Genomic DNA, 26,520 nt, shown 5'->3' on the forward strand with positions numbered 1-26,520 from the left:
GACTCCATATCAAACTTAGCTTAAATGGGGATCTCATCCCAGGCCTTCGTCCATGCCAGTTCTAGTAACTCAGATTCTGTGTTTCTTGTGTTTCGCCTTTGTACTGTAGCCCCTGTCACTGGGCCTTAACCTTGTTCCTTCTGCTTAAGGGTCTAATCTGATAGCCTTTCTAATATTTTATTCTAGATTGGGATCCCTCCTTGTTTTCATCTGCGTTTTCATTTTCTATAGGTACCATAAGAGTTGCCACACATTTAGCAGCTTAAAACAACACCAATTTATTATCTCCCAGTTTTATAGATGTCGAGGCTCAGCCTGGCTCCAGTGAGTCTCTGCTCTGGACATTACCAGGTTGGAATTAAGGTATCGCAGGGATATATCCCTTTCTGGGGACTCTAGGGATGAATCTGATTGCCAGCTTCTTCATGTTGTTGCTTGAATCCCATGCCCCGCAGTGGTAGAACTGAAGTCCCTGTGTGGGTTGTTCTCAGCTTCTAGACTCTGCATTTCCTTGACTGGTGATTACAGCAGGCCTCCCAGTGAATCCAGAATAGTCACCGACTTTAGGGTTTGTGGGTTGGTAACGTTAATTCTGTCTGCAAAATCCTTTCACATCAGTACCTGCATTAGTGTTTGATTGAATAAACAAGGGATGGGAGTTACGGAGGGATATCTTTAGTATTCTTCCTTCTACAACCTATCATCTCAGGAATTAAAGATCTGTCTCAGAATCAAGGAGCTGAGTGCTTGCTACCACCCATCTACCCTGGCTTCTCTGATTCCCTGGCCAAAATTGGCTTCCTTTTGTTTATAATGTCAGTGTGACCTGTTTAAAATATTTCCATTACCATATTTTGCCCACTCACTTCAACTCCATTGACAGTTTCCTGCAGCCCCCCGATGATGATTATTGACCTGGATTGCCATCTATTCATTCATCCATTCTTCATTCCTCCATTCAACAAGGACTTATTGAGTACTTATTATATGCCGGGCATCTTCCTAGAAGTGATGATATGGCAGTGAAAAGAACAAAGAGTGCCCTCAAAGTATGTACACATATAAATGTATGTATAACAATAGCAGACATATGCAATGATTACATAATGCAATTTCAAGTGTTGATAAAGACCATGAGGAAAAATGAAGGAGGAATGGTTCTATTTGACTTAGGGTGGTCAGGGATGGCCTCTCTGAGAGGTACCATTTAAGCAGAGACTTGAAGGGAGGGAAGAAACAAGTGTTTCTCTGGGACAAAATGTTTTAGGCAAAAGGCTCTGGATGGAGTTCATGCTTGGTACGGTAAGGAACAGCAGCTGGAGTGATGCACCAGGGTAGGGGAACTAGGAGGGAAAGTCAGGTAGAAGGCAGGCAATGGATCCCTGGAGACTTTGAAGGCCATGGAAAGGTGACTGTTATGTACTTTGGGTAAGGTAGGAAGGTATCGGAGAATTTTTAGGAAAGGAGCTAACTGATCTGACTCATGATTTTCTGTGATCATTCTGGCTGCGCCATGGGAAGCAGGAGGCCCTATTAGGAGTCATTTGCTGTTGTTCAGGGTAGAAAACGTTGGTAGCTTGGACTAGGGGGATAGCAGTGGAGCAGCTAAGAAGAAGCTGTTCTTGCATAATCTGGAGGGAAGGGATCTTTGTTGTTTGTTCCTGGACACTAATATCCTGTCTGGCATGCCCACTGCAGTCATGGCTCCAGGCACCTCCTCTGGGTTTCACCTGTGTAGACTCTTGAGTCTTATCTTCTGCCCAGTCCTACCCAGCTCTAAAGTCTGAGCTCTCATCTTGAAACCGCGCCTAAAACAATGCAATGAAGATCTAAGGAGCGAAAGAAAACAAACACCTTTGAAGAGGCAAAGAGATAGTAAAGAGGCTCAAGAGCAAAGGAACAATCTAGGTACATTCTTACAATGCCTGGTAGGTACCAGACATACGTAAAAGTTGAGTAGGTTAACAGCCCCCAACACTTTTGTAGATGGAAGAATTCGGTTAACCTAAAACTAGTTCAGCCGCTGTTTTTGGAATGAGTCTACTTCCAAGTGATTAAGGAATACACTTTCCTGCTCCCCAAGACTGAGATGCTTTCAATAATGAATAAGCACAACAAAAGGTCTGTAGCTCCAGTTCAAGGCAAACCCTGACGAAGGCTGAAATAGGGAGACAAGATGCTCCGGGCATCTAGAAGTGAAAAGAGAAATCAATATTACAGCAAACGTTACGAATTCATGTCAGATGAGGTCCTGGGCCTGCTTCGTATCTTTCTCCATTTCCAGGAACAGCCCGGATAGTTGATCATCCTGAGATTTGATTCTTTTCACCTGTGAGATGGACATGGTGGGGGAACAGAGAAAAGGAAGTTACAGCCCCTTGCTTGTGTCTGCATTTAGACAGGTGATCATTCATTCTGTGGGAAAACATGAGTTTAACTGAACAGCTAAAACAATAAGACCTCAAAAAAGATTCTCAGGGAATCTAGGAATTAGAGATGATTGGGCCTTTCCAGTGTCTGTAGTGCCATTTCTTTTTTTTTTTTTAAAGATTTTTTTTTATTTATTTGACAGAGAGAGATACAGCGAGAGAGGGAACACAAGCAGGGGGAGTGGAGAGGGAGAAGCAGGCCTCCTGCCGAGCAGGGAGCCCGATGCGGGGCTCGATCCCAGGACCCTGAGATCATGACCTGAGCCGAAGGCAGACGCTTAACGACTGAGCCACCCAGGCGCCCTCCAGTGTCTGTAGTGCCATTTCTAACCATTTTGTTCACTCTCCTAATCTCAAAGCTCCCCTCAGGACCATTTTTATGCCTTTGACCTTGTCTGAACCAGCTCATTATGAGCTGTGAAGGCGTTTGCAAGGTTAAATACCGATTTTTTAAAAAAACTCTTCCCAGCAATTTGCTAGTTTTCTAAGTCGAATTCTTCTCCTCTCTCCTAAAACAACAGTCCTTTGTACACTCTGAGCACTTGCCTCTCTTCTCGCTGCTTCTCTGATTCTCCATAGTTTCCTTGCTGTTTTTATTGGAATTTCAGGACTGCTCTTGCATTTACTCAGGGGGCCCACCACACATTGGGCCATCGAAACACTCCCCACATGTCTCCAATCTCACACAGTCCTCCATTCACCACACAGTCGCTCCCTCAGACTCACATTCCATGCAGATTGAAGACTCTCAGTGCTTCAAGAAGCTAGAAATTGATAATAAATACCTAAAGTTCTTATCACAATGCCTGACACTTGGTAACAACTAGGTCATCATTAACAGTCATACAACATGATCGTCATCTGCAGTATCGGGATCTTAAGACCAACCTCATACTGGTCATGGGGAGACACATGTGGGGGAAAGTTTGTGAGATGTCTAATACAGGGCGTGACCCAAAGACATGGTCAACTGATCTTAGCAGTATTATGATGATGACTAAGTTTCTAAACCATCTTTTAAAAGTTTAGGTGTTTAGAATTACTTCTTTAAAATCTATATATCCTACTAAGAAGGGAATTTAAAGCATGAGAGTTCTGAAATATTATTTGATATGAGGGAGAAATTCCATGTTTGCAATGTACACTAAACAGTAAAGATTTCAGGTTTAGAAGGAATCAATGTCCTTAGGAACCTTAATGCCATAAATTTGTTACCAAATGAATAGGATTTTGCTAGTGAATGAATGCCAACTCTTTTTGAATTTCCAGGCATGTGTTAGTATTGACTCATTTTTTATGTGGCATAAGTTTATCTTTAAAAAAGTAAAAATGAAGCAGGTAGATTGTGGTGCTTGCTGTTCCTAATTTAACACCAGAATTTCAACACTAGACAGACTTTAGGGGGTGACAGTCTGGTAAGAAGAACTTAAAACAGTAAGTCCAAAGTCCTGTAACCAATGTAGAAGAAGTATGAATTGTTTATGCCCAACGGAAGAAGAATGGTAGAAATTACAGAGGAGCCTAGGCCTTCCTTAAGTCCTGGCTTGGTCCTACTGTTGTTATGGGAAAATTAAAAATAAATGGACAATAGCTTCCAACTCTAAAACATATTGTATGCAGTACATACTTTAACCTAGTTTACAATTAACATTTATTATGCCCACTGAAACCACAAAGCCAATGTTTAATTTTACAGTTTAAAGTCACACATAGGGAAATGCTTTACAAAATAGGATATTGTTCCTCAATGAAAAATATTACAGTATACGTCCCAAACGACTCAGTTCAAGTAGTTTTCCTGAATAACAGAGCTGTCGTGGAATGCAGGCTACAAGACACAGTAATGCTTTCAATAGTCGATTCAGGTTCAAAATTTGCCAAAACTGAAGAGACATTTTAAACAAGACCCGTCTTAGTTTTCCAAGATTTTGGTTTTTCAACTGCATTAACATTTATGGAAAAATACCATCACTTCTGAAAAGTTGAAGATAGTAAGCAGTTTACATTTTACTGCTTATATACAACAACATGTCAATCTTCAATATTTTACTCTACCTTGAAAGCATGTTTCAAGATTTAAAAATGGCAGTTGTACCCACTTAGGTTGATCACCTGTTTTCACTCACAGACTCTACTATAGGAATCAAATATTTGTGCCACTGGTTACATCAAATTAAATGCATTTCTGCAATCTGTTTAGATACCTGCGGTCTATTTACAAAGCATGCGTATGATTTCTGCTCATACATCATACTAAAATGTAAGCAGTATTTGTCAACTCCTACGTTTATGTCATGCCCAAGTGTGTAACCCAAAAACACCATCCAGAGACAATGTAGTTTTCTTAATCCAAAGTCTAGTCTCACAAAGTCCCACACATGATCTCCTATTCTATTCTTCTATTCTCCTATACTCAGTCTGGGTTGAAGTGCTTCTAATATGCTGTGGATTGCTAAAGAAAAGACCAAGAAGTAGTAGCCAAGTGTTTACAATGGACATAAAATATCGCAAAGCTAAAAAAAGTCAGGCTAAATATCACACAAGTTTGTATACAGGAAACAAACAAGTTCGTTTGAAAGGTAGATTTGAAAGGAACACCGAGGGCTTAGTAAGTGATGAAACCTGACTCCTCTGAAAGTCTGTTCCTCTAGCCTGACACTCGTCAAGTTTTGATGTCACCTTAAACATCCTTGATGTACCTATAGCTTATGTCATTGAACCCTGCTGAGCAGACTGACCATTTGATGCAACTTCCCAAACAGGGAGTATCAAGTTGTGCCTTGCCTTGACCCAAAACTGAGTTCTCTTTTGCAAATTGAAAAATCATGCAGAATAAAATGGTAACTCAGAAATCCCACACTTGACAGTTGATCACTGAAGATATTAGCACCTTGATAAAAATTACGGTTGTTCATTGGATGTGCTAAAAGAAAATGAAAAAAGAAAAAAGAATGCTGCTTTATTTACAAATCACAGTTTTCCTCACAGTGTTAGACTTTGGATCACTCTGATGTGGCCATGCCTTAAGATGATGGGCCATGTGGTTTTTCATTTGACCTCCAACAGTCCACATGGACCAGTTGGTGGAGCTCCAGGATCAGAACCACAGGTAGCCAAGTTACTGCTAAAGTGCTACTGTATTAAGAAGGTGCAATTAACTGGGTTAACTAATATGTACATTTCAGTCTTGGTCTCTTTTAAAACCAACAACTTCTAACACCATGTTCTTTTATTTTTTTTTCCCACAAAATCTGCATTGAGAATTATGGTATCATTGCACCAGAAAGACATTTGGCAGATCGAATACTTTTGTGATCTGAACATCATGTATATTTGCATTTTTGTCTCACTAATGCAATCGGTTCTTATTTGAATATGTTCCCATATGTTAATGGACTAGAAGATAATTATACATTATAGATTGATACGTTTCGTGATCCTATAACTTGAGAAGTATTTCTCTAGTTCATGCTGGCAGGGAGATTATTAGGAAGATTTTTTTTTCAGTGGACTAATTAGCTAAACTGATCTACCTGTTTGATAGTCTAAAACTACAGGTTGTTGGCAAATAAGAAAAATGATAGAGAAAATACACGAGTTCCTTTTTGTGTGTCTAAGTAATAGATTACCTTGACCCTGACCTTGGTTCTATAACTTTGGATGATCATTTCTGTACTCACGGTTATTCATTTATTAACTTTGAAATGTTAAAAATATAAGGGATTTTTATCGCCTCAAGTTTAATTATAAATAGATTAGTAATAGTCCCCAATCCTCAGCCATAAACTATTAGCAAAATTCGGCCATTATTAATTTCAATCTTATTTCACAAAAAAAGTGAACTCTAAGTCATACACGGGTTCTGGACTTCATTGAATCTGGTTGTTGTGCTCACCTAAACCATTACAATGACCTTGTTACTAAGGAAGGAGTCAAGGGGGGAAATGTCAGAACCAGAGATTGATCTGGTCAATTGTATATCCAAGGGTGCTTTGCCTTATTGCTGTGACCAGACTGAAATCCTAGTCAGAGGCAAGCTGATGTGATCAAAGGTGTCCCTGCTTGTCCCAAGTCCTATTTGCACTCCATGAGATTCATTAGTAGAGTACAAAGTCACACTCTATCAATGGAGACCCCATAGTCGTAGAACTATCCATGACTACTAATATTTGAAAAACTTAAATTCAATTTGTTTACTCTCCCTATCGAATCCTACCAATACTAGAGACTAAATGATTTTAACTTTTAAAGAGTGTTCTTAAAGCAGCAAAGGACAATATTTGGTTTTATTATCATCAGTGTCTCTTGGGAAGTTATGTGTACACAAATTTCATATAATACATCAACAGCTCCTTGTCCAGGTTTATCAGTGAAATGAATGGACCTGATTCTCAACTGTGTCTTAGCTTCTATGGGAAGCTTCCAGCTATCTACACCAAGTTTGGAACTTAGACCGTAGTTGCTTGAATAAGTGTTTTTCTTATCTGTGACTTGGAAGAATTAGTATTAATGAAACCCAAAAGACCGATTAGTGTAACTACAAGTAATGAACACTACTAGTTAAGAAAGATTAAATTTAAAACTTCCTTAGAAAGGAAAAGTGTATTATCAGAATAAGGATACGTGGAGAACATATACATATATGCCTGTTTCACGCAGAAAGCCTTCTGTAAAAAAATACGAAAGCAACCAGTGTTGTATATTATGTAAACTCACAAAGTGTACTTTATACACAAACATGAAGCATAAATTAAAAGTAGGACAACAGCAAAACATTTTAAATATAGAATTTGCACATATTTTTGTTAAATAAGAATAAATATTTTTATCACACAAATTCACATACCAGTCGCAAAAACAATAAATTACTTTTTTTTTCAGTGCTGCAACTTTATTTTTGTTTGTGATAAATCCCTTAATTCTTAGTTTAATGGGATAAAACTGTTTCCACAGGAAGGCAAAGGAAGTTGAATTGACTGAATAGATCAAAATAACACCCTTAAACCTTTAAACAACAAGGCAGGGCTTAATTTGGCCTTTTCTGTTCCAGAAGAAAGAAATGCTATTTTCTTCTGGGCTCCCTTTATTCAGTGAAACTTAATCTGGAGTGTTTTGTTTTGTGGGATTAGATTCTTAACTAACCTGAGCATTTTCAGACAAACTTTTTTTTTTTTTTTTCCTAAGGAAGGAGCCTCAGCATCATGAATCTCAGACTCTTTTTTCACGATGCAAGTCTGGAAAGGTGAAATGAATAGTCCAACATTCAACTGGACTGAACTAGATTTCATTATGGAGGATTTTCCCTTTATCATTCCTTATATCTACTGAACACTCCATTTCTCTGAATTTCAGTTTCTAGTCTATATCGTTTTTCTCAGGAGTTTAGACAGACATACATTCCTCAATCTATCGATACTGATATGAAAAAACTAAAGAAAACTCCTTAAAAGCATGGAATAGTGGTTTATTCCTTTTAAGCTCTCTAGAGTTGTTTCATTGAGAAATATAAAACTTCTTTATATGGGGGAAAAATAATGATAGATCGTGCTAAAAAACCTCTGTGCATATGGTATAGAGAAGCAGAGTAGGAGACAAGCATGTTTGCCCTTCAGTTATTTCTTAATGTTGCTGTGGATATAGCCACAAAAGATAAAAATAAACTTTATCAGAATTAATTGATTAAAATTATTTCAAAAATTGGGAAAAAGTAATGTCGACCTCACTATTAATTCTCTTGGAATAGTCAAATAGTTGATGTAATTTAAAATTTTTCTTCTGACTGATTTGACTAGCTTCCTTCCCTCTCTCTTTTATCTGGTGACCTCCATCAAATGTATGGAGGCCAAAAGTTCTATATGGGCCTCATTTCCCTAATGAATAATTTATTAAGAATAAATGACCACGTTGGGGCGCCTGGGTGGCTCAGTTGTTAAGTGTCTGCCTTCGGCTCAGGTCATGATCTCAGGGTCCTGGGATCGAGCCCCGCATCAGGCTCCCTGCTCAGCGGGGAGTCTGCGTCTCCCTCTCCCTCTGCCTCTCCCCACTGCTCCTACTCTCTCTCTCTCTCTCTCTCTGTATCTCTCTGTCTCAAATGAATAAATAAAAAAAAAAAATTCTTTAAAGAATAAATGACCACGTCTAAAGGAAAGACCGTCTATGAAAAGCCAAAGGATGATTATCAGTTTTGTAGAACAATTATTTGTTTTACCAAGTAATTTCCTAAGAAAATATTTAAAACAGTGAGACATCCATTCTCCTCTCCCACTGAAATGAATGTGATATAGCTAGATCAATTACATTAATTCTTCTATATTAAAAATATCTTCTAATAAAAATAAACTCTTGTGAGCTTAAGGGAACTCAAACAATGGTCCCCTAACATCTTTATATGCAAATCTTTAAGAGTAGGCACATTTGGTACGATTATTATAAAATTTTATAACAAACAATTGGCTTTGTAATATTTCATAAAGAAAAAAATTCCAATGAAATTGGAACACCTTGGATTTTCTGAGCTATGGGGTGGAGGGGTGCAGTTTACTGTTTAAAAAAGGATTTTTATGCATGTGATTGTAAAACTTTTCCATATCTAATAACCGAACTTAACAACCTACCTAGACAGACTACGGAAATAGAAGCAACAAACTTCTCAAAAATCATCACATTTCATCACTCAAACACTTAGGGGTACAACCAAATGCTTTCCAATTGGGAAAAATCTTAAGTACAGTATCAGTATACTTGGATTTAAAAAGAAAATGCAAAGAATTATTGCCTGTACGGTGTGGAAACAGTCTTATTAATACTAACCACTACTTTTTTTCTGCTTGAGCCACATTAATGATAACCACGTCTAGATGTGGCCAACTACAAAGTGATCTTTAATACTCCTATCAAACTAAGTCAACAAGAAGTACAAAACATTGCAGGTCTTACAGAACCCTTAGACAGACAAGCAAAAACAAACACATTTTAAAGGCTTGCTGGTAAGAGGTATACCAGTGTTGAAGGTTTTGGATGCGAACAGAAAACTCTCTGCAGTGTGTTTCGTATGAATATTAGACAATATAAGGTATCAGATGAAAGCTTCCGAACGGGGAAAGTGGTGTGAGAATATAAATCGAGACTATGGTGAAATATGGTCTTTTTTTTTTTCCTTTTAAATTCTAACATGAGAAAACTAGTTTTTAGGGTGAGAAACTAGTTTTCAGACTCTTGAATACTCATAACATACACACACGCAAACACTATTTCTACATCCTAATTATGCCTCAGTTCGCCTGGCTGCCTGAAAAAATGCAGGCAGTCAAAAGTTTAAGGAAATGGACCCGTGTATGTATTTAAATGACTAGATACACTGAGATCCTTTTTCTTCTTAGAATTTCTCAGAAGATGCTTGCTGTCAAAATGGTTTTTGACTAAAATTTGATCTCCTGTAGTCTGAAAGTATGCAAAATCTTATTAAAACTGCAGCAAGTTCTTCATTTCCAGTAAAGCATCCACAGCTCTTTCTGGAAACTAGAAGAAGTTGAAATAGCTGCAGACCTACTTTGGTCAAACATTTTTTATAGAAATATATATGTGTGTGTGTGTGTATAGAGAACACACACACACACACACATTTTTAATAGAACCAAGTGATATAAAGTGACATATCAAGGGAGAATGTATTTACAAACAGTAAAAATAAGCTACTGTGTATTGTGGATGATAATGATTATGATGCCTCTGAAGACATTCCAGAAGAGGTAGGTGACAAGGGGGAGACTGGTGTTCTGCCATCTTCAAATGTCCCCTGATTCTACATTCATCAGTGTTTTTTCATTCTTGTAGCCCAGGGGATGTTCAATAACTCCCAAGAGTTTCTGAGATTCCAAGGTCACCACTGTTCATACGGAACAGTGTACATCTTCCTTTGGTCACCGAGAGCAGATTCTGCCCATAATTAGACTCCTGTTGACAATGCCATCGAAGCGTGACTTTCTGTGCTTTAGGTAGACCTCTCGTTCACCACGACGGATCACCCCCATTGGCCAGGACTGCTCCGTGATGAGACGCCCAGTTATCTCTGCAGAACCTCATCACCACAGGCTAACATTTCTTGAGTAAACACTGCTTAAACGCGGAAGGCCTCTGAGAGAGAAGGCATCCCTTCGCTAACTTGCGGTTGGCGTCCTGGCACTGCACCGTCCTGGTGTGCCAGCCCATGTCACAGGTTCGAGAACAGGCAAGCCACGGGCCCGTCACCCACTGCAGCCGTGGACTGGGCGAGCCCACTTTATTGCTGCTGTGGCCGGTGACAGAGTTGACTTTTGGGGTGGACTTCTTGGGAACAAAAAAACTGTAACGGACATCTAACGCTTTAGTTGGATCGGTTGCAAGAATCTGCACTATGAGAATTTCCTTCGTGGCTGAGTAGCCCATCCCGTGCAAGAAGTCGTCTCTATGGCTCCAGCCGCTGTAGTTCATGACGGTTCCATTGATGTCGATGATGGTTTCTGAGGTGGAGATCATGTACTTCCCATTGATGAGGTACTCACCGTTTTTCTTCTTCAAGGCTAAGTAGGCAGTGAATCGAGTCTGGTCTTTGGCTTTGAACTGTCGAACTTTTATGTGGGTTGCCCCTTCGGGGATCCTCACCACGTCAGTGTAACCCTTACTGGAAGCAAAAATGTCCCCAGAGGAGAGAGGGGGAGAGAGAGAGAAGAGAGAGAGACAGAGAGAGAGAAGGAAAAAAATAAGTAAACACTTAATAAATGGATAAACAAATCAAAGTTCTCTAAAAGTCTTACTTTATCTTAACACAAAGTTTTAATGTAGTTAAGAGATTCATTTAAAATTGGCTTCAGGGCGCCTGGGTGGCTCAGTTGGTTAAGCGACTGCCTTCAGCTCAGGTCATGATCCCAGGGTCCTGGGATTGAGTCCCACATCAGGCTCCCCCTGCTCTGCGGGGAGCCTGCTTCTCCCTCTGCCTCTGCCTGCCACTCCCCTGCTTGTGCTCTCTCTCTCTCGCTGTCAAATAAATAAATAAAATCTTAAAAAAAAATAAAATTGGCTTCAAAGATTAGTTTTCTTATAACAAAATAAAATTACAATTAGACTATGATATTGTATACATTTTTATTACGATGTTCAAAATTAGGATGATGTTAGCAACCTGCCTTTTTAAAAAAATGTATGTCAACTTTATTTAACATTACAACATCCTTATCAAATCCTATCGTTCCGGCACAAAATGGGATATATGTAAACACAAACAAAAATCTGCCCTCAATCTCATAGAAAGCTTTAAATTAATGTCTCAAACTCATTTGCATATTAAAATCATGTGGAGATCTTTTAAAAATTTAAATCCCCAGACCCCAGGCCAATTAAATCCCATCTGTCAGGATGGGGCAGAGGCAGCAGGACTTTGGGAGTTGTTCCAAATGTGCAGAGTAGTTGGGGAACCATGGATTTAACTGTTGAACTAGAGACGGAGTAGAAGCTCTGCTTCTATTTCTACTAGAACACTGGATTTCTTGAGCAGAACACACATGAAATATAAAATTCTGTAAGTGGGTAACCATAGCTTACCAGTATCATCAAAAGAAAAAAAAATGAATCTTTAATGCCATAGCAAATTTCCTCAGATACTTCGTGCCCATGAACATTATGATAGATTGAGTGAGCTTATATGATGGGTGACAAATAAAGTAGGTCTCTAATGAGCCATCATCTGCTCAGGAAAATGGGCAAAGGCATCGATACCTCTAGTATCGATCACAGCTTTTGAAAAAGGCTAGGACAGAAATGCTAATTAAGTGCCAAGGGACTATACCAGTAAGGAGTCATTTGTGAAACTCTTTGCCTCTATAAGCAAGTTTATAATAAGGTCACCACATGTTTTGCTTTCTTAGTTATTTGAATATAAATAAATAAATTGTGAAGTTTGATGTGTGTGAAATTTAATTACCTGTTAAAATTCTTATTCAGGTTTAGAGGTGATAGGGCAACTGATTCATACCCTGAAAATCCAAGTGTATTTTCCCTGCCCAGCCATTCCCTCTAAATTAGAGGGGAGGCTCCTCCCCAGGGAAGCCCACTGTCTACTGAGCATCTGTTGGACAGGCTTATGCCCACACAGGTGTCAGAGTTTCTTACCGATTTGGGAGAGATGATATTGCTTATCCAGTCAACGTGACTCATTATTTTTAGTTTTGTAAGACATTTTGGATTAGGATTTGTTACAGGACTTTTTTTTTTTTTTGAAGTATCTAATAGCAAGAGGTCATATGCAAACCTACAATGGCTTCGAACAAAACCAGGAGGGATGTTGGAGAGAGTATCATGTCTTACATAGAAAACATATGAAGTGGAGGTATATTAAAGTATTTGAACAAGTGCACTCTAGATCCAGTGGCAGTGCTAGGCTCAAAAGCCATGGCCCCTTACTCCTAGTTTACTCCTTTCCCAATATCCCCCCCACCCCTTGCCTCTGCCAGTCATACTTTCTGACAGTTACATGAAAATATGTTCTGGTTATATTCAGAGTTTAAATGATATCTATCACGGTGTAAAGCAAATAAAGAATGCAGGGTAAGGGAATCAGGTAGGAGAGCTTTTTTTCTATCCTTATTCCTGAGAATCTGTCTCAGATTCATGAGAATCCATTGCAGGGGTCTTCAAGCTGAGCTTCATAAGGCAACGGTCAGTGGGAGGACTGGTGCCTTGATCTCTTAGTGCCTTGGTAAAATAGGATTCTCTTGTTCTGGTACTGAGCAATGGAAGGACTGAGTTGCCACATACTGAGATGAAGAACATTGAGAGAGGGGTGAATTAAGGTAGGGTCATATTCGTGAAGAGGTTTGAGCTGGATGAAATATTTTTTTTTTTAAGATTTTGTTATTTATTTATTTATTTGTGAGAAAGAGAATGAGAGACAGAGAGCATGGGAGGGAGGAGGGTCAGAGGGAGAAGCAGACTCCCCGCTGAGCAGGGAGCCTGATGCGGCACTCGACCCTAGGACCCCAGGATCATGACCTGGGCGAAGGCAGTCGCTTAACCAACTGAGCCACCCAGGCGCTCTGATGAAATATTTTAATATGCATGATCTCACTGGATCCTCACAGCAATATTAACTTGCAAGAAAATTACTATTAATTCCATTTGACTCTCAAGAATTCTGATAGTAAAAAAAAAAAAAATGAAGTGACTCTTGAGAGATCATACAGATCTCGATTACAAAGATCTCAGCTCCAAGATAAATGTCCTTTTTTATATATCACAGTAGGCCAAGGTAATTTATTTGGAAAAGTTAAACAGATCATTTGTACCACATAATATAATCTTGGTCAAATCCGTTTGCAAGCTATCAGGTTGCCCACCGCTTGTCACTATCAGGAATTCCTTCATCTTTTTATGGGACAACACGTGTGCAGATATTGGTTGCCAATCCAAAAAACAAAATGCCAAATATAGTATTTATTTTTAATAAATAAATAGCCACTTTTTATGGCTTATAAGTTTATGTAGGAAGAATATACAGCACATTTTATTAGTACATAAGGTATTTTATTTCCTATTTGATTTCTGAATTTCTTCCTCTTCCTTCCTTCTTTCCTTGTTTTTTTTTTTTCCTTCTTATGACCTAAGGTATAGCCTTTGCTTTGGCATTCATCAGCCATGCAAAATTAGATAAGCCCTAAACTTTCAGAGTCCCAGTTTCTTCATTTGTAAAACAATAAGGCAGACTTCATCATTTCTAAGGTGTCTTGCATATTTGCAATATATAAAAATGCAGTATATGATCGACTTGTGGGGTATTTTATGAAGATAGCTCAATACAATTGGATGAATAATTACTAAATCACTAGAAAATAGGATTAGTAATGCATATTTAAACTCAGAATAAGTTCTTCAGCCATACCATTTTTTTATTATTATCAAGGATAATTTCCAGTTTTCCACAATAACATGACATGCGATTGTCTTAATAAATCCTTATTGTTAATATGGTTTGCATATTACCCTCCAGTGAAAGACAACATAACACATACATCAAGAATATGGGGGTGCTGGACCAATACCACTCAGCATAAGAGTGGTTTGGTGAAGAAAAAAGACAATCCTGCATTCCAGCAGACACTTTAGCTGGCTCCCTCATCCTCACTGATAACATAATATTTAATGCCAGGGGTGCCTGAGTGGCTCATTCAGTTAAGTGACTGATTCTTGGTTTCGACTCAGGGCATGATCTCATGGGTCATGGGATCGCGCCCCATGTGGAGCGCTGGGTCAGGCTCCGTGGGGAGTCTGCTTGAAGATTCTCTTCCTTTGCCCCTCCCCTCACTTGCACTTGGGCAAAAAATATTTAATTCCAGAAACTGGTACTTTATAAACTTACATATTTAAAACGAAAGCATAATCAAGGCCCATAAGAAGAAGCAGACATTACTGTATGTATATTCTTTATACAGTAGATACAAACCAGGAGAGGTCATTATAAAATGATATTATTGTCTACACCCCTGCCACTAACTTACATTTTGCAATGAGAGATGTCTCCTCAAGAAAAATATAGCCTAGTCAACATTTGTCTGTAAAACGAAATAATTATGATGGAAACTGGCCATCCTTCCCTAAATGATGTTTCAGGAATAATAGATCTGCCAGAGATTGCTAGTGGGGATGTCACAGCTTTTTTCTTTTTTCTTAAGATTTTTATTTATTTATTTCAGAGAGAGAAAGAGAGTGTGCACAAAGGGAGAAGCAGGCTCCCCGCTCAGCGGGGAGCCCGATGCGGGGTTCAATCCCAGGACCTCGAGATCATGACCTGAGCCGAAGGCAGATGCTTAACCGACCGAGCCGCCCAGGTGCCCCAGTCACAGCCTTTTTCTTTTCAGTGTTTGCACGCTGCAAGATCTTGACCTCAGAGCCATTGCAGTGTATCTGCTTCCAGAGGGGCTGAGAGTTTGCACTCTGCAACCGGAACTTTCTCTCCCGCCAACCCCCCCGCCCCACCTTGGTTCTCAGTGTACGATACGTTACTAGGGCCATGCTGGACCACCTCCCACAGACAGCTTGTGATGTGACATGAGGCCCCTTCTTCAGTCGCGCAAGTCTAAAGCTTTGTTTGATTCCTGTCAGGGCAACGATTTATCACCTTACCTTTTTTTACTGAAAGTTCCAACCACCTTCGTGCAACTGGAGTTGTCTCCCCCACACACGGCACACTTGTCGTACTGCAGCTTCGAGCCGATGATACCATCACAGCCAGTGCGGACACACTTGCCCCGGACGCACACGGAGTTACTGTACGGCCTGCATTCAGTCCCATCCGTCACCTGCATAACAAGGACCCCATGAGCGGTGGGAAGATATCTGTGCACAGGTACTTGGTGTCCATGGTAAAACAGCAAGTTCTAATACGTGGAGTTTTGAGTTTGACTGGGATAGTGCATCGAAAAATAGACGACCAATCCCAAACCATAGTGCCCTGAGTATCTTTTTTGTTTTTCTAAGATTTTTTTTTTTTTTTTAGATTTATTTCTTTGACAGATCGAGAGAGCACAAGCAGGGGGAGCAGTGAAGGAGAGGGAGAAGCAGGCTCCCCACCTAACTGGGATCCCAATACGGGGCTCGATCCCAGAACCCTGGGATCATGACCTGAGCCGAAGGCAGACGCCTAATCATCTGAGCCACCCAGGCGCCCCTGCCCCAGAGTATCTAACTGAAAAATCCTTGATGTCTTGGCAGTAGCAGATCCGGGATAAATGTGGGTTATGCCTTTTCTCCCTTGAGCTTAATTCCAAATACGCCAGGAGACCCAAGGTATTCACCTTGCTTTCTGCATGCAGAGCACAGCCCCCTGGTACGTTCTTGCCTTTCTACATCAATAGAAGCAATCATTTCGCTTAGCCTGGGGGACTTGTCACTTGTGTGGAGAGCAGAAAATGAGCAGGCTCAAGATTGCCGAGATCCCTCTTTGGGACATAACGGTTACTATAGTAATACATTTGAGAATCTGAACTTGACATTCAGAACCTTGTTAATGGCTGGAAAGCATTCCCTATCACGGGCTGAACTGTCAGATGCTGAAATAGAGACCAACAAATTAGTGGAGAAAGAGTCTGGGGAACTCAGAGGGAAGTACTTACTGGGAGACACTGAATATATTTTGAGTAAAGGAATCAGTATATACTTAAAAAGCTAGTTATAAAAGAGTACATATACATATATGGACCCTGTGGTTTATGCATGTGAGTATATATAAATAACATACGTAGTCGTATATGTAAATAAACCGATGTGTTTTGTATCTGTGTATATACAATTCTTTTCATATGCGTGTAAGTATGTGAGTGTATGTGTGTGAACTAAAGTAGGGTGTACTCCAACAGGCTCACAGCTCTTCAGATGGTGGCACGGCCAGGTGATATTTCTGCTCTTATTTTTTGTCATATCTTTTAAATGAAAACGTATTATCTTGCAATAAAAAGATAAAGTATTTTAAAAATTACATAAGTTGGACGTTAACTTATTTTTCTGTCATATTTCATACAAATCTGAAGGCCCCTTTCAAGGTGATTTGAAATGTAGCACCTGCTTACAAATTAGATAAACAGTATTTTAAATTGCTGCATAACACTGATTGTGAGAAATAAAAGTGTTAGTAATTTAGAAAATGCTTTCCTGTGAAAAATCAGGGATAATTTCATGTGCATATATTGTAACGTCTATAACTATAGGGACATTGATTCATATTAAGGGTGCAAGACATTTAAAGGTTTGGGTCCGAGAAGATGATCTTGAAACCTATCTTCATAAATCATCAAAGGAATTCTTAATTAAATGATAGAAAAGTAGAAAGTTTTCTTGCTTTCAGTTTCCTGTACAAACGTACCTAGGAAATTCTAGTTGTTTCCATGGCAGTTTTGAAATGAAGGTCGCACCTCACCTTCTCTGACAGAGAGTTACAACTTTTCAACAAATAGCTTTTAAAACATTTACTTGGTTTACAGAATAATTTTTGTTCTTTGTATAAGGTTTGCAAACATAGACACTATAGAGATGAAAACAAAATGCTCCAAAATCTAGTCAACCAATAAATAATGACTGTTGATATTTGGTATCTCTAGGCTTTACTCTACCAAATAATTTCCCGCAAGGAAGTCTGCTGTTTCTGGACAGTTGGTGTGCAATTACCTTTGGAGAAAACACCACATAGTATCCGGTGCCCTTAGCTCTGCAGGTCAGTTTGCACACGTCCCCCAGCAGGACGCCTGCATATTTGGGAACCCATTCCACAAACGTTTTGACTCCTTTTGCGTCAGACTGATACCCATTTTTGGCCTCACACTGCTCGTGACGAAAAGATTTACCTAAAAAACAAACATGTCATGGTATTACTTTGTGTATTCTGAAACTTAGACATAGTCTTGTGCATTGAAGTAATTTTAACAAGAAGATGCGAACTTTATTTTTCAGACCCTCTTCACACACCACCAGCATTGGATTTTATCGGTACACGGGAGTTGAAAGCAACTATTATTTCCTTCCTACTCTCTAAATACCTAATTGTTTTTAATAATAGTTTAAAAAATCACTCATGTATTTGTTATTGATTTGCACACTGGTGGAACCGTGTGGTGCGCGATTAACAGGTTATTTCTCCAGCCTCCTTTATATATTACCGCTTGAATACAAATTACACATGGCACACGGTGGCTGCTGACACTTGGGAGTAGCCTACCGTTCGGTGGGCAGGGCATGACGTTGCAGGAGCGGTAGATGGCCCTCTTCCCTGTGCAGTAGCGGCCACTGTTTCTGGGTGCGGGGTTATTGCAGTGCCGATGGGCAAACTGCACTCCTCCCCCACATGAGCGAGAACACTGGCCCCAGGACCCCCAGGATCCCCAGCTGCCATGGCTTGATGTCTGAAATGGAAAACAGAAGACATTTTAACACAGGAGGGAGAAAAAAAGAACTTTCAAAATGTACATTTGGAAATCACTTGCATTCAATATTCAGGTATAAATAAATATATAATATATATATAAATATATATTATTCAGGTATAAATTTTCACTGAATTGAACATGGCCACAGATATTGGACATCCTGGAATTACAGTGTAATTCCAAGTCTAAGCGAGTCATCTCTTCTGCTCCCTGCTGCCCCGCCCCCCGGGGCACCAGGATCTGAATGTTTCTCTGCACTTTCTGATACGGTGCATTTCTGTTAACCACTTGAACCATAGCTAAGTTTCCGTCAACTCTGATCTTTCATCTTTGACAAAATAAATGATGCTAAAGGTTTCGCATGATGCCTGGAAGAGTTGGTTCTATTTACGTTTTTTTCTCCCTGTTTGGCGCTGACGTTCTGCATCGCTTTGTTGATATCACACATCCCATCAGACAGACCCTCCGTCACATGCATAAATGTATTTGACCTGAGTCGGGTTTCAGTCCTCATTAGACCAGAGTCCTTTTCCGTAGAGAGGGACTGTGACAGATATTGAAGTGCACTCACCCCCCAGGCACACATCACGAGCGCCCACACCACGGGGGAATAAAAGACTCTAGGTCTGTCATTCTGGAAACATGGTAGCAGGAAGCGGAGAGACTTCCAGAGGGAAGAATATTATAAACTACCTTGCTGAAGGACTGGGTGGAGAACTTCCTGGGGCTGCTGTGAGAGTATCTGAGAGTGCACGGTTGTGGGGTAGTCTTTTTTTAAAAGATTTTTTATTTTTTATTTGACACAGAGAGCACAAGCAGGGGGAGCGGCAGGCAGAGGGAGAAACAGGTTCCCGGCTAAGCAGGGAGCCCTATGCGGGGCTCGATCCCAGGACCCCGGGATCATGACCTGAGCCGGAAGCAGATACTTAACCTTGTCTGAGCCACCCAGGCGCCCCGTGGGATAGTCTTGAAAGACATGAGCATTGTGCCCTGTGTCAGTGCTCTCCTCGGGACTTTGAAACTCAGAGGAGAGCCAGCAAATGCTTTGCTTGGGCCTCTCGAGGAAACATATTTGACCCGGGAAAGAAAGACTTCTTGAGATGGTACCCACACATGTCACAGGAATGGACCTCAGATCCCGTGTCTCCAGGCATTGCGTGACAAGCAAATCACTTACTGAATAATATTTTTTCTTGGTTTTGTCCACACACTTGCCCTGCAGGCAGATCCTCCCTTTCCCACATGGTGTCCCCTCCACGGCTGGCAGCTTCTTGGTGAGACACACCATCTGGCCCTGGCGCACGACGGCGCACCAGAGGCGGGCGCACACATCCATGCCGGGGCACACGGAGTACTCGGGCCCAAAGGTCAGGTTGCACTGCTGCGTGGCGTCGTACGTCTGTCCCGGCAGTTCTTCGGGGCCCAGGATCTGCTTGCGTGGTAGATCTAGCAAACAGTTACCTAAAAGAATAACCGAGATGGAACACTGTTCCCTGTTTCGGTTTCAAGTTACTAAAATCGTGGATCTGAAAATGCAGTGCTCCAGGTGCTGTGGGAGCGTCAGGCACGCACAGATCTGCAGGCTGAGGCCCTGGACGGGGGACTCCCCCGGGGAAGGAGGGGGGACTCCCTCCAGGAGGGAGGGCAGCACCTCTTTGCGTTCACCAACCCCCTCCAGGATTTTTTTTTTTTTAAAGATTTTATTTATTTGACAGAGACACAGCGAGAGAGGGAACACAAGCAGGGGGAGTGGGAGAGGGAGAAGCAGGCCTCCCGCGGAGCAGGGAGCCCGATGCGGGGCTCGATCCCAGGACGCTGGGATCATGACCTGAGTCAAAGGCAGACGCTTAACGACTGAGCCACCCAGGCGCCCCCACTCTGAGATTTTCAATGGGCTATGTAGTCTGGGGCATATCTAATGATGGCAGTGGGATGATCAAATAAAATTATTTTGTAATAATTAGTTGTGAAAATAGCCATTGTGCTGAGGGACTAGGAGAAATCGGGATGGACCTACAGGAAATAATATAATGGACATAACAACAGCAACAACAATAATAGTAAATAAGCATTTACAACTCTGAGAAACAGTTTATCCGTGTGCTCTATTTATAGGCTTCTTGACTTTTAGCTTTTCTCTTCCTCATGTGCCCACCCAAGTCTCCTCCCCATTAATTCCATAAATAGTAACAAGGCCAGACCTCATTCCTTCTTGCCCTCAATAAGCATTTGGTCACACCTACAATGTTCTAGGAAACACACTAGATATTGGGAAAACACAAAAATGACCCAGATCCACCCCCACCCCCCAGGGTCTCCCAATAAAGTGGAGAAAATAGAAGAAGTATTTCTTCTAGACTTATATAATAAAGAATTCAAGAGTCACAGAGTAAAGGAGCAGTGGGCAAAGAAAAGACATTATCTTTGGGGGATGAAGCTCATCTTTTAATCCTTCTTCTTTGTCGCTGTTTGGGTCTGTTCTTTAATGCAACTAGTAGTTGTTGGGTGCTCGAAGTATGTCACACAAATAAGTTGGTGCTCTCTTTACATAATACGGGGGGTATAAAGGAGTGAGGTTGGGGGTATCAATAGAAGTGAGCACTCACGCAGGCAATGCAAATTCAGAAGATGATACGTGCCTCCCCTCCCCTCAAAAGCTTCCCTAAGAATCCCTGACCTGTGGTTAACACCATGAATTTTCTCTGGGTCTATGGGAGCATGCACATTGCCCATCAGTTTCTGTCCATTTTTGTTTACTTGGGATTTGGGGATTTGCTCATTAACTATTCACAGTACTAAAAATAACAAATATTTGTTACAATTTACACTATTCTCCCTTTCTTAAATGTATTCACTTATTTAATCCTCACAAGAACTCTACACAGCAGATTCTAGTACTTTCCTTATTTTACAAATAAGGAAACCGAGAAATAAAAAAACAGGTCACTGAGCCAAGGTCACATAGCTATTAGGGGTTTATGCTCAGAGCCTGCCTTCCTCATCATATACCATCTCACCTCTGCTCCTCATGTAGATAGATTTCTTGTTTTATTGCTGACCGGGAAGGTGTGTGGAGGGATCCTTTAAAGGGTGGATACCGTGCCTAATGGTAGAAACACCCAGTGTAAAGTCTAATTCTGGTGAAACCCTAAGCGGCTGAGTGTTCTTGACCAAGTTAGTTAACCTCTCTCTATCTGATGTTCAAGCTCTGTGAAATGTTTCTCTTCTCATTGTGACACTGTAAGGGTAAAAATAAGAGATATAAAGGGTGACCAGAAAAATACAAAACAATGACAGTTGATACTATGCTCAATGTATTCAACAATTTAGATCTATTCGAGTCATTCTCTTTACTTAACAAAAGAAAATCACATTTCAATCCTACTTTCCACCGAGACATGGAATAGCCAGCATGTTTTAAGTATACTGCAAATATTTTCACAACTATGTTCGTTTCTTCAAAGTGAATGCCTTAGAACTTGTCAATCTGTGATGGAAGCATTATATGAAAATGAATACAGAGCAGAGTTCCTATTTAATTTCTGAGCCAGAATGTTTGAAGAGGTAAAGCTTCTGAAGGCAAGCCAGAAAAAGCATTAAATGTAAGTATCCAGCCAAAGAGAACTTTGGGAGAAAAACATCGAGTTAAAAGAAAAACATCAACATCGAGTCAATAGTAAAGAATGACAGTAAACCTTCACTAAGCTTTGTTTAGGAGAGGGTAAGATGAGGCACCGAGAACTCCATGAGAACTGTTATCTTCACTGTTACATAAAATCAAAAAAAGAAGACTGTATAAACCAGGGAAGGCTTGACAGACTGCTGATGTTACAAGACTGTCAACAAATCTCTGAGACAGCAAGAATGCTCTCCAATTCTTCAAAAGTGCTGTTTTAAGAAACTTTTATTTTACTGAAAAGCACAGAACCATTAAGACTGCGTCACTAAGGATTTGCTGGGAAGTGTCTAGCGTGTGGGTACATGCAGCATGGGTTCACCTTGTTTGTCTCGAGCCAAAATAACTCACCACCTCTTCGTGGACTTGTAGTCACTGACCTCATTCTACCTCATTAGGACATCATGAGCAGAAAGAAATGTAGAATTCAATTTGAAATCAACTTGTAACAAGGAGACTTCAAGATGTGGCATCTCTTTAAAAACCTTAATACCAAAGTATGTTTTGTTCTGTTTTTGTTGATTTGAATATAGCTGACCCATGATGTTACATTAGTTTCAGGTCCAAAGTATAAGTTTTAAAAATGAATCACACATTTGCTTTGCTATGAAAGACACTGTATCTCAGCTCTATGGTTTTCCCTTAGAGGTCACCTGGGGATGACTTCCTGCTTATAATCAAATGATTTATTTCAGAATTGCCATTAACTTACTATTCCAATGTTCTCATCAGGATTTGTTGCTGCATTAGTTTCTATTTACCCTGAAACATACAGCCTATCAATTTCATCTATACACTGAATTATGTCCTTTTGCAATAAAATAGGTACAGATGTCTCTCACAAATGGAATGCCTTCCATTGTTGTACTATGGAACAAAAATTAAAAAAATGAATCTAGAGCCTGATTCTGAATCTCACTGTGTGAAATATTTAAAATCTAATAGTGGATTGGATATACATTGCCCATTTTTTTTTTTTTAATGTTATAGTTTGGGGGAAGAGTCAAAGGCAGATCTGTCAATCTTTGAGTATCATTTGCATTGAGCTCTAAAAGCAGCCAGTGTCCTACTGACTTTTCTTAATCTGCTTGGCTTTTATTTTCAACCATTTCTTCCTATCTAGTTCACATATTTTTCACCTTATCCCAGTCTGAAATCCTATCTGGGCTTTGCTGCCAACATTTTGCCTGCTTGTTCTTTTTCACAAATTGCCAACTTGTTTTTTCTTTTCCTCCCTGCTTCCTTCTTTTCTTTTGTTTTAACGTTTCCTATGTATAAAAATGGATAGTTTCCAAAAGAAAGACAATAGAAGTGTGTCCATAATGCATATTTTTTACCATCCATGTTCAGTTAAATGCTTAAAGGTGAAAACTTAAAAAGTAAAAGGATGATGTGTGACGGAGAAACAAAGGAAAGAAAGTGGAAGTCTCCCCACTGCCACAGAGTGCACTAAGGGTGATGGAAGGCATGCCAGACCTCCGGGAAACAGAACAGAAAAATCGTTGCCTTTTTTGTATCTGACGGCCAGCACTGTTTGTCCTTCATTTTCATGATTCATGAAAATTATCAGATCAAAGTTAGTTCTTCTCTAGTCTTTTCATATTTTCTTCTCTGTTTCTAACACTATGGTTATTTCTGTCCTCTCTTCCTGTTCAGTACACAGGCACGAAATTAGGCATCTGCCCAAATATCCACAGCATATCAGAAATCAATTACTATTCCTAATGAAACTCATCCATTACAAACTGTCCCCTTTTACTTCCAACCATATCTCCCTGGCCTGGCAACTCAAAGTTCTTTAGGTCTTTATTTGAACAGCTAACATAAAAGAGAAACTGATGCATTACGGGCAGAGAAAACTCAAGGGCATTGAAATGTACAGAGCGTGGTTGCTGAACCAAAAGCAATCGGAGGGGTCTGTTTGTGAAACTGTCACAAGGTTTAAGGGCCCTTTTAGCAAAGGTCATGCCAAGGAAATTAGATGGAAAAGTCTCCTTGTTAAAGGATGAAGCATAGTTTTTTAAAAACACAGGTCACCATGTCCTTAAAATATATGTCTTATTTGCAGACTCTTTCAAAGGATACATTTACTGTGAAAATCGAGATACTATCGTGATGGACCTTGAAGTACATGAGTACTACCTTAAAAACTGAATGTTAAGATCTTATTTATTACCAGCCTATAGTCTCCACAGACAAAGGATTCAGGGAACTGGGTTTCTAATAGCATTTTGTCTCTGAAGTTCTGTGTTTAGGGGATGGCTGTAAACTTAGCTCTTTAAACATGCTGCACGTTAATATTCCAAAGTTGTCTCTAGATTTTCCTTAGCAGTCTGTGTCAAGAGGGTTCTTGAGCTGTGCCTGTTTGGGAGGCGGCCTTTCTCATCGTGGCACCGTGGACTTAGGGATATAGCGGACGCGGCTATCTTTCTTGGCTTCAAGGTTATTAACATTTGAGAAAGGAAATTCAGTAACCTGCTTTCACTGCACAATTTCCCTGCCAGTGCTTACCTTTATTTCTGAGGCCTCGCCAGCTTGCCTAGAACTAACTTGTATAAACACTGCAGAATGTCTACAAGTATCTTGGCAAGGCTGATGGTGGTGGAGTGGGGTGGGGTGGGGGGTGTTTCCCCTGAGACATGGCTTCTCCTTTTCTGAATCACAAATCTGCAAGCACAGTTATTTTAGTGTGTGCACGTTGACTTTTCAACCATAACCGAATTGCTACATAGTTCTTGGAACTCAATCAGGAAACACTCTGTATTAATGAATTTAAATTTGGCAGTGGGAGAGTGTTACAAATGTCCAGCTACTTATGGGTAATAATTTTAAAAACAAATCAAATGATTTGAATTTAATTGTGCTTGAAGACCTCATTTCTCTAGCGCCGCCAGAGGTGAGCGGGAGACAGATGAGCTATTAGCCATAAATGGATTTTCCAGATAAGGAACTCTTTAGGTCCCATCAAAAGATTGTGTTAAGTTTTGTGAGAGTATCTCCTTCACCATAGCAATGGCTTTGCTGTCTTCATATTAGTGTCACAATTTAATTTTCCTCAATAATTGCAAATCACGTTTTTTTCTGAGTATCGATGATGGTATCATGTGGAAATACAGAGGTACCTTCAGGGATCATGGTGGTGTGATACCATTTTTGACCCTTTGGGAAAAGGAGCCAGACCTCTGAGCTTTCAGTGATTCAGGGCTACACATAACAGCTTTTCTGGTTTCTCCCTTATTGTCAAATGATATCCCTCCTCGCTCTCGGTCTCTCTGTCTAAAGTGCACCCCCAGACCCCTCTGCCATGACTCTTTCATTGCTTAAAATTGTTATGGCCTAGAAAATTAGTACAGAAAAAGAGTAGAACTATTTCTATTAACTCTGAATGAATGGGCTTAGGATGGAAGTCTGAGTCATTTCCTACGAGCAAAGTAAAAGGGTTTTATCATATGGTTTTTTGGTATCAGTCCAGTCTTCCAAGAAAGATGTGTTTGTTTGTTTTCCTTTCCTCTAGGACTTTGATGTTCTCCCCGGTTCTCTCCTAAGCTCTGAAGATGAAATGTCAGAGCCTCAACCATCTCAAAAATCGAGCTTAGTAGTTCCTATCACCACACTTTCACTTAAACTGACTTAAGTCAGTTTTTCGGTGGCAGGGCAAAAGTTACTAAATTATTTGAATTCACATTTAAATGACAGTGCTTAAGCATACCACTGTTTCAGTATCTCTGAGTGCTGTTTTGAATTGAGCGTAATTGAGCTTTGCTAACCCTAACTTTGGTTCTACTGCCTTGTTTGGCTCTCCATATTCTGAAATGACTTTATTCATTATAGGCTACTGATAAAATCAGTGTGTGTGTGTGTGTGTGTGTTTTGGTTATAACACAAGACTGCCTAACCAACACATTCAAAAGTGAGAGAGTCTAAGCTTGATGAAATGAATTAATTAATAAGTAGCCTTCTTAAGAATTTGTTGTTCCAAGAATTTTGCTAATTTAATCAATTTATTTAACATATACATGGGAAATTCAGAAAAGATTGTATTAGTGCCAGTGAATAAAATCTACGTCTACTAAATGTATGTTCTTTGGTTGTTATCTACCATGAGGATCTCTGGAATGGACATAGTGAGATGTATAAAATATGTAAATTTGTTGCAAAAGTTTTAAAAAGCTGAGTGTGGACTCAAATACAGAAGAAGTAATGCTAAGAAATGAATACAATACTGAAAGCACATTTACTGCACAAAAAGTAAGATCATGAATTCCACAAACATGAAATAAACGAATCATTCCAAAATTATGGCAATAAGGAACAGAATTCTGCACAGCATTGTAATTAGCTGACCTAATACTTGCACAGGAAAAAAAAAATGGTCCCATTTTAGCCATAAGTATTTGCTGCCTTAGCAACTAAATCCATTCATTTAGGGATTCAAAGTTTAGCTCAAACTTTTGGAATGTGTAATGTGTGATTC

The 26,520-nt window shown here is 39.9% G+C and overlaps 1 protein-coding gene across 1 annotated transcript in view; it reads right to left on the reverse strand.

The window, feature by feature from the left end:
- Positions 1-4,063: 4,063 nt before the first annotated feature.
- ADAMTS5 (ADAM metallopeptidase with thrombospondin type 1 motif 5) overlaps positions 4,064-26,520 on the reverse strand; it is a 49,096-nt gene continuing 26,639 nt past the window's right edge. The window contains exons 5-9 of the mRNA XM_081799028.1: positions 19,548-19,831; positions 18,163-18,346; positions 17,616-17,791; positions 15,579-15,754; positions 4,064-11,088 (exon numbers count right to left, since the gene is read on the reverse strand). Coding sequence (XP_081655154.1) covers positions 10,521-11,088; positions 15,579-15,754; positions 17,616-17,791; positions 18,163-18,346; positions 19,548-19,831 — 1,388 coding nt within the window. The 3' untranslated portion in view covers positions 4,064-10,520. The remainder of the gene's footprint in view (positions 11,089-15,578; positions 15,755-17,615; positions 17,792-18,162; positions 18,347-19,547; positions 19,832-26,520) is intronic.

The sequence above is a fragment of the Leptonychotes weddellii genome, chromosome 1 (assembly GCF_054177405.1).
Source record: "Leptonychotes weddellii isolate Sample4059 chromosome 1, ASM5417740v2, whole genome shotgun sequence".
Taxonomy (NCBI): Eukaryota; Metazoa; Chordata; class Mammalia; order Carnivora; family Phocidae; genus Leptonychotes; species Leptonychotes weddellii.